The 9549-nt window shown below is 40.3% G+C and overlaps 1 protein-coding gene across 3 annotated transcripts in view; it reads right to left on the bottom strand.

Annotated features, from left to right (window-relative positions):
• kcnc2 (potassium voltage-gated channel, Shaw-related subfamily, member 2) overlaps positions 1 to 8513 on the bottom strand; it is a 48153-nt gene extending 39640 nt beyond the window's left edge. For all 3 annotated transcript variants that reach the window (XM_059510603.1, XM_059510602.1, XM_059510604.1), the window contains exon 1: positions 7735 to 8513. In XM_059510603.1, coding sequence (XP_059366586.1) covers positions 7735 to 8289 — 555 coding nt within the window. In that variant the 5' untranslated portion in view covers positions 8290 to 8513. The remainder of the gene's footprint in view (positions 1 to 7734) is intronic.
• Between the last annotated feature and the right edge of the window lie 1036 nt (positions 8514 to 9549).

Raw genomic sequence — 9549 nt, forward strand, 5'->3', positions numbered from 1 at the left:
TGGATTGATGAAGACAGCAACTCATTTTAGCTGTTTGTACACCTGAAGCGAGTTTGAGGGAAGTGCACGCTCTTTCCTGCTCAGAGTCTTTCTGGTAGCTGTTATTGTTGTAGAGGTACGAGAATGACCTCCCTATAAACCTCCCATGAGGCCGAGCGTGACAGACATGATGTAGCAATCTATTTTTACTGTGTTTTTGAAGAATAAAGCAAAGTTACAAGCGTGCGTGAGAACAGTTGACAGTTACAACAAGAGAAGAGGACGCATTTAAAGAAGAAAGACGCTGGAAAAAACAAGACTGGATCTCGTCTGAACAGATGGAAATGATGTAGACATTAGAAAAACATGTCTTGATCGGGGGGACAGCACGAGTTTCCATTATGTGTCAGGTCTTTATCTAGAAATAAAACATCACAATCTGATCTGCATCTTCTTTTAAATAGCTTTCATGACTGTTGTCTGAAAAGTTGAGATTACCATATTTCAAATAAAAATAATTGTGTCTGTGCTATAATTTTCCTATACAAATGTTACTGAAAAACTGTGGAAATGTCTCCAAGATGCTTTACGAAACCTACCTGCAAATCTACAGTACTGTTAAAGGGAGCATATGACACGACATGCACTTTTTATTTCATGCAATAAAACAGCTTGCTGTTTTTGACAGGGTAAAAACGGTGTTGTTTTACACAACCATTGAGAAAGTTTAAGCAAACTACATTACAGACTTTTCATTAAGACCCTAAAGAATCAAATCAACTTGTGGAAAATGGGCATCTGATGACCCATCCAATGAAGTTTTAAGGCACTTGTGTAAAAATGCTTGCGTAAAATGAGGATGCGGTCAAAAATAATTCTATAAATAGCTTTTCTTCTTCAATTAACTTCTATCAACTAAATTAAATCAACATTTGGTGTGACCGTCCTTTGCATTTAAAGCAGTTATTGCCCTCGGTGAACTTAGGTATCTTTGCAGGTAGGTCTCTTGAAACATCTTGGAGACGTTGCCACAGTTCTTCTGGTTTTAGGTTTCGGTCTTTCTCAGCTTGTTCTGTTTCTTCAGGTCATTCCAGACCTCTGTGTGGAGCACTGGCTGATGATGCATGACTTTAGTGTGCAAAGGCATCATTTCTCAGTGTTGATCTGGCTGTTTTTGCTGTAATTGCATTAGAAAGCTTAAACGTCAACATGTAGAGATGTTGCTACACTATTGTATATTTCCATGGATTTGAGTGGGTTTACAAACACAAAAAACATGAATTAACAAAAATATTGTATGGAGAAATGCAAACAATCACTATCATGTGCTTACAAGTCAATCTTTAGCTGTATGCCATGTAATAATGACTACAAAATTACTCATGCTGCGATAATATTTTGGAAATACCACCAATTCCTGCCTTTTTCTTTCACAACATGAAACACTATTAAACATTCGCAGGTTGACGCGCTGTCAGAGCACATCTATTGCACAAAAAAAAAGTTTTCCTCCATTATTGCTAAAATATTAGTAGAGCGGCTTTGTTTTCAGTGTCATCTAAGGGTGAACGTAGGCGATTATGTGTGATACGGGCTGGCTGGAGTCTGTACGTACATTCAGCATCTGTACAACAGCACAAAAACAAAGTTTGATTTGCTATTTAATCAGTGATTAGTGACAGCAGCGAGTCCGTGTGTGTTTGTGTAATTTGCCACGGTGGTCTGAACGGCTTCATTAGGCTCGTGTTACTCTTTTGAAGCCATGGACCGGTTCAGTGGAGGACTTGAAAGCAGTTTGTGCAGATACAGGAAAAAGCCAGCCGTGCAATTATCCCAACACAAAAGACAGTCGCGCATTTCAGACCGGCCAAAATGAGCTCGCTGATACATGTGCGCAAGATTCAAACGAGGTCGACATGAAAGCCTGATCCAGCGGTACCTGTTTAACACGGCACCGTGCGTTGGGCTTAATTTCTCCACCAAACGCATCTCTCGCTCTCGTTCTCTCCAGTGGTTTACACCTACAGCGGCTCGCAGTGTCCTCCCATCAGCCTCCAGAAAGACAGATCTGTAATTACTGTCTTGCCCTAAAAAAGACACGCAGAGCCTATAAACGGTGCACTCTGAGGAAAATGCTAATTTTGGACTTTGGATTGAAAACACTGGTTTATGTACATACAAACTTAAACTATGCAATCAGCCAAAAAAAACTATTACTACTCATTTAATGCTTGTTAATGCAACTAAAAAGTACCTTCATCATCAATAACACCAACTCATAGACTTGTTCTCTCAATGTTCTTTGGACCTTAAATGTTCTTCAAAATATCTTTGTGTCCCAAAGAACACAGGTTTGGGTCATTTTAAGTTGAATTTTCTACATCTTTAGTTAATTATTCTGTTTCACACAGACATGTGTCATAGAGGTCTTCACAGTGCACCCGAGACCCGTCGACCCCGGACCCGACCCGGGACCCGTACGGGTTCGGGTCTATATTTTAAATCATCAGCCGGGTCCGGGTCTGGGTCCGAATCTATTACCTCGGGTCCCGGGTCTGTTTAACATTGTGTGTAATACCCGTGCGATCGGAGTCATCGGACTCGGAGAACACCCGGTCGTGATCAAAGACTGCTTGTGTTTTTTGTAACTTGCAACTTGTAAAATTAGGAAAAGAAAAGAGTGAGCCAAAAAAAGTGATCTCTCTCTCTCTCTCTCTCTCTCTGCTTTTAGAAGCAGAGCGCGCAGACTCAGAGTTAATACAAGTGCACGCACGGTATTAATGCTTAAAGACTTGACACACTCATATTTAATATATTTCAAATCAGCAACACAATGTGAGGTGAATTGTCACATTGATGTTTTCTATGACGCTCAAATTGCGTTAAAGCATTTTAGGTTGATACAGCTAGCACGCATGTGCAGTCTCCAGCGCATTTCATGTTTCTATGGCAACCAGTGAGGGACACTTCGACCGCCAAACCGCGTTTTACATTTTCGCCCATTTTTATAATATTATAAATGAACCGTTTAATCTTAAAGTTTTAGTGGTCAGATTCAGACTCGATGCAGAGCAGAGAGCACAGAGATCAGATGATAGCAAATAAATAACGTCAGCGGCTGTGGCATTGCACGAGCGATCGTTATTTTAGTTCAAAAGGGCAAACAGTCAAAGTTATTATGCGAGATAACTCGAGTCAGAATGTACATGTGCACAGTAGGATTTGTCATCCGTCACCGTGACATCAAGTGGACTTTTTAAGCTGAAATAATGAGTGGATTCAGCTTGGACTTGGAATAACGAGAGGAATAACATGAATAACTTTTTTGTCGGAGGATTGTAATGCATCACAGGCAGTCAGGTACAAGGAAGAGAGACTACGGCTCTTTAAATTAGGTAAGACAAAAAGCTGTATTTTTCGCAACAGGTTTATTGACTTGTAATAGTAATTTAAGGTGGAATATGTGAACGTCGGGTCCAGTCGGGTCTGTGTCTTCCCGGCGGGTTTGGGTCCAGATTTCAAATAATATACGGGTCCGGGTCGGGTCCTGGTAGGCATTTCTCGGATCTACACGGGTCTGGGTCCAGCTTTTGAAATATTAGACGGGTCAGGGTCGGTTCGGTGTAGTACATTACGGGTCTCTTTCGGGTTCGGGCACGAATTTATGGACCCGTGAAGACCTCTAATGTGTCATACTGTGGTTGAAAATTGGGTTTTGAATGATGTATCATGTTAGCTTAAAAAATATTTTTTAAAGCCATGCGAACCATGTGTGAACTGCTCCTTTAAGATTCTCAATGTTTTCGAAAGACGTTTCAGCTGCTCACCAAGACTACATTTATTTTACTAAAATACAGTAAAAACAGTAAATTTGTGAAATATTATCACAATTACAAATATCTGATTTCTATTTGAATATATTGTAAAATGTAATTAATTATATGATTAAAGATGAATTTTCAGCATCATTACTCAGTATTCAGTGTGACATGATCCTTCAGAAATCATTCTAATTCACATTATGAAACTTTAAATTGTAACTGTTAACAAAATGAATTTTTACTGTACTTTTGAGCCAAAACAAATGCATTCTTGGTGAGCAGAAGAGACTTATTTTAAAAACACCTTAATTACACAGAATTTTGAAACAGTTTCATCTCATTATGGTGCAAAAATGGGGAAGTCGTGGCCTAGTGGTTAGAGAGTTTGACTCACGGTGTTCACGGTGTGTGTGTGTTTTCATGGTGCACTTGGGATGGGATAAATGCAGAGCACGAATTCGGAATATGGGTCACCATACTTGTCTGTATGTCACATCACTTAAAAATGGCTAGTTAATATTGTGTTTACAAAGACATTTCGCCTCATCATCATCATCATCAACTCAAGGCTTGTTCTCAAAAGATTGTTTCATTACTGTAACTGCACATGGACACTAACATCCCACGAAGACGCCCACAGCCTCAACACACACAAAACTCGACGAGATAATCAGCGCTCGCCGACTGATCCAAAGAAATGACTGACAGGAAAGTTTAAGCTGCAAGACACCGGCTGCCAGCATCAGCATTCAGATCATCTGTGCCCACATAAACACACACACGTTCTGTATGACCGTGTAATTCTTCCAGCATATGAATCATCCACACACAACATGTCATAAACACTAGTTTTAGACAGCGCCAGAGGAAAGCAGCAGACATGCGCAGAGTTCACACTCGACTGGATTCCTGAGATCAATCGCCGCTCTGAATGAACAGGGGCGGCCGATGAGCGATCGGGTCACCATGGAAACGGTCTCGGCGCAGCATCTTCAGACGTGCGCCAGTGTTAACCTCTTAAGTGGCTACGGCACGTGCATCAAAACACACACACACACACGTTAACATGATCACAGCGTCAAACCCTCCACTGCACAGATGGACGAAACCAGGAAGAAGCCATCATGAGAGCACAATGATGCAAACAAGGAGCTGCATGGTGAATTCTGGGAAATGTGTGTTGGTTAATAACATACGTGTTATAAGAACATTGCAAGAACTATAATCTGGGAGCTGGTTTGTGCCAAGGTCACAGTTTCTGTTCAAGAGTTAGTAGATTCTTCGTTTAGAGAAACAATTGATTATTGATTAGATCAACAGGAGCACATTGCCCCCTCGTTTGGTCCACCTCTGCAGGTAAAAATTACTAAATCAACCAAGATTGGACCAGTTAACGCATTTCTGATATGTGCATTCACTGACCACAGACCAGCTGAAGAATTACCCAACATTAAAGGAATAGTTCACCCAACATGACAATTTGCTGAAATAGGTCTCACCCTCAGGTCATCCAAGATGTAGATGAGTTTGTTTCTTCACCAGATCTGGAGAAAATGTAGCATTGCATCACTTGCTCACCAATGGATCCTCTGCAGACCAAAAGCTGCATGTTTGTGAAAAACAGATCCATTAGGCCTAAAAAAAAAATTTGTTTGGTTCCGGTTTCCGACCGACCCTGTCAATTTATGTGCGACCCAAATTTATTTTATGAGACTGGGGAAGAACGGTCTTTCACACATCGTTAATTAAATTACAGTTTCCTTTAAATGCTGTTTTACACTTAAGTAATCCGTTAAAAACCATTAAGTATTGCATCAAAACCCTTTAACTGTCAATTCCTAAAGTGAGCTATAACTTAAGGTTTGGAAATCGTAACATTAAGAGAAACACGGGGGGAGGGGGGAGTCAACAATATATCGCGGAACAGAGAGGGCACTGACAACATGCTGACAGACAGGACATTAACATTACCAGCTTACTTTTAATATGAAACAAAGTCTCATTTGGTTATTTCACCTTTCAAATGTGGTCATTTTTTAAAGAAATGTAAACAATAAATACCGTTTTGTGGCTCTTGAATGTGTCGAACAGATCGCTGTGAGTTAGATCATCAGTTAAAACTAACTGATCGTCTCTTGCTTCTAGTTAATTTATAGCATCAAAATCAAATAAACCACATAAATGAACATAACAAAGAATGTTGTTTGACTACAAAAAGATGTCTGTACACTCCGTTTTTCAAGTTCAAATCCTCCATGTTAATCTACTATGAGATCGCCTGTCAAACTCCCGCGAAGGCTTTTTGTGTGTGTGTGTGCGTTTTGCGTGTCTATGGCAACAACAGACTTTAAACGGGAATACAGAATCACTGTCGTAAAAGTACTGGTACACACATTTAAAATCAGCGCACGTGTGTGTGTGTGTGTAAAACTGCCACTGGAGAAAAAAATAAATAAATAAAAAAAATAATAAATCCCTACCGACCAATGACCTCAACTGACAACCAACCGGAACCAAACTTTTTTTTTTTTAGGCCTTAGGAGTATGTTTTTAACTTCAAACTATTGCTTGCCAAAATCTGAATCTAATCCATAACAACGCTTCCACCAGTGAAAAAGTCCATCTCCTGTTTTTAAAATCCAACCAAAAACTTTTTTTGTCAATCTGTGCAGATTCCTTTTACCTGAGTCAGAAGAGTTGACTTTTTCACTGAAGAAAGCAATTTAGAGGATTTGTATTTTAGCCAGAAGTAAATGATGGACTGGAGTGCTGTGGAATACTGTGATGTTTTTATCAGCTGTTTTGACTCTTATTATGACGGCACCCATTCAATGCAGAGGATCCATTGGTGAGCAAGCGATACAATGCTACATTTTTCCAGATATGATGAAAAAACTAACTCATCTACATCTTGGATGACCTGAGGGTGATGACATTATAAGCGAACGTTAATTTTTGGGTGAACTACTCCTTTAATGTGAAGACCAGTCTCTCTTTGGCTAAAATGTTCTTGTTTCTCAAAATTAAAACTAGCATTTTAAAAGAAACAACTTTCATTTCAAATATGATGGTAAAATGTATTTAAAAAAACCCAACAACTAACAATAAAAACAAGAATTTTAAACTAAAAAAAACTGATAGCAGATTTCTATCTCCTTGATCTGCATATAATCAGAGCAAAAAAGAGTTACTCAGAAACCAAAGCAGCAAAAAGTAAAAGGTCTTTCAAATTGTATATGGCTGATCTCTACAGTGCATCTAAATTTGCCTGCAACAATCTCAATAATTAATATTTTTCTTTTCCACTGATGTTAATATCCTCCTCCAACCAATCAGTTAATTAAAACATTTCAAATGGCGACTAACGCAAAATAACCTCCATTACATTGTTCTGTCACATACGTGTGGGAGGGCTACGATTCTTTTCTCTCCCTTGATCAGACCAAATTTAACCAATGCTGCTTTAACAGAGGATAAAAATGCCTTCACTGGAGAAATCTACTGTTACCAATGCATATCTTTAGATGAAAAACACTCATGCATTGCGCGGTCTGGTATAGATGCATGCACAGGCACTTGGTAACACTCACAAAATTCAAGTTTTAACGGATTGTAGATAAGACTCTCTCTCATCACACAGCTCCAGCACGTTTACTACTAAACACAGGCATTTAAATACAAAACAGACTTATCTACGCGCATGCATGAGTTTTGGCTTTTTTTGGAAACGCACTGGTTTAGATGCATGCATAATCACTTAGTAACGCTAACATTTCATCAACTTTTATCGCATTTAACGCATTTTACTAGTATGCACGGGAACTTAAACACAAAACAGACTTGTGTGCGTGCATGAGTTTTGGTGTTGTTTGGAAGCGCAAGCGCGCAAAGGAGCCACGCGTAACCGTTTGGCGACTCCGCGCTGCGCTCTTACCCGAGCGGCTCTGGAGGAGTACGGGTCCTCGAACAGGTTCCAGATGACCGGCTGCCACTTTCTCCACCTGCTGCCGGTACCGTCCGCGGACACCACTTCCTCGATGCCCAGCCGCTTGCCGTACTCGTCGTCCTCGTCGTTGTCCACGTTCATCTCGAACACCTCCAGCGCCTCCTCGGCATCCCGGTGCTGTCGGTAGGTCATCCAGCAGCACGGCTCCACGTCCGTCTCATCGATGCCCCAGAAGGACAGCTCCTCCTCGAACAGCGGCCCGCACACGTCCGCCGGACAGTGTAGTTTACCGGTCCGGTAATAGTTGAGCACGTAGGCGAAGACGCCTGGATGCCGGTCGAAGAAGTACTCGTTGCTGCGCGCGTTGTACTCGATGAAGCCCGGGACTTGTTGCAGTTGGTCCAGAACCGACTCGAGGTCCGACTCGGAGGCGAGCAGGGCCAGACGCGTGCCCGGCAGGGTCTTCAACGTGGTCCGGTAGGTTTCGTGCCTCGTGCCCCCGACGTTGAGGATCACCCTCTCGTGCTCGTCGAACTTGCCCATCTCTCAGAGTGAGACATGACGCGAGGGGAGTAACGTTACTCTACGGTGCTGCTGTGGCTTACCTGGAGTACTCCAATAGTTCACGAACAGCCTCATTGAAGTGAAGGATCGAACCGAGCGCGCGGACAGGTGAAAGAAAGCCGCAGCTCTTCGTTCTATCGATCCATCATCACCACCTGCGGCTCGCGCTTCGGAGCAACAAAAGCACGCGCGCGCGCGCTCTCTCTCTCCATCTCTCTCTCTCTCTCTCACTCACGGACACACCCTTTCTCATCAGTGGCATTCGACATCAATATATTTATATACAAATGACGTCATATGCCGGAGATACATCAAAATGAAGCTATTTTAAAATAAAATACCAAATACCTTAATTTTAAGTGTATCAAAATAAACTACAAAATACAGCAGTCACACCATGTATCAAAATAAACTACTGTATTTTTGTATTTTAATAGATCTTTTGGGAGCATGACATTTCTTCGGAAACCTTCCATCAATGATCTGTCCCATCACACAGACTCAGTTGATCAAGTAAACTATGTTTGATAGCAACAGCTTTTCTCTAAAAAAAAAATCTGACATATGTGAATATTGATCTGTTAACTTGTTGCATATCCCTGTGATCTCCCAGATGGAGGTTAGTTTTAAAGTAACAAACAGTTTAAGGTTTAACATTTTGTGAATGACTTATATCCTTATTTTTACTTGGTGTTTGGTAACGAAGGGCCTACTGTGCTTCAGCAAAACTGACTCAGTGACAAACAAGTCATTCATAAGAAGACAACTGATGACACCTGTATACATAGCAAATAATTTCTAACTAGTTACATTTGATTCTTAATCATAAATATTAAATATTCTGTGTCATGCATCATGATCCTACTTAACAGCTAAATATGGTACAATATATATAGTTATTTTTTACCACTTTTGCCACTGTCTTGTCCACAGACAGATTTATTTTATTTTATAAAATGTATGTTTATTATTAATAAAGTCGAACCATTCCATAAAATACTTTTTGGGGATTGGAACAGTGTCAACTACAGGACTCAATATTTTTTTATTTTTATATATTTTGGTATTGTGACATTACTGTTTGCTAGAAAACTGGCAACATAAGCCTAAATCATGGAAAACAGACATTTAATGTATAAATTAATAATCATTCATTCTTATCTATTGTATTTTCCAAACAATGACGTATATAAATTATGTGTGGGCCTAATTGTTCAGATATAGGAAAAAGTGCACATA

Source organism: Carassius carassius, chromosome 26, assembly GCF_963082965.1.
Source record: "Carassius carassius chromosome 26, fCarCar2.1, whole genome shotgun sequence".
NCBI classification, from domain to species: domain Eukaryota; kingdom Metazoa; phylum Chordata; class Actinopteri; order Cypriniformes; family Cyprinidae; genus Carassius; species Carassius carassius.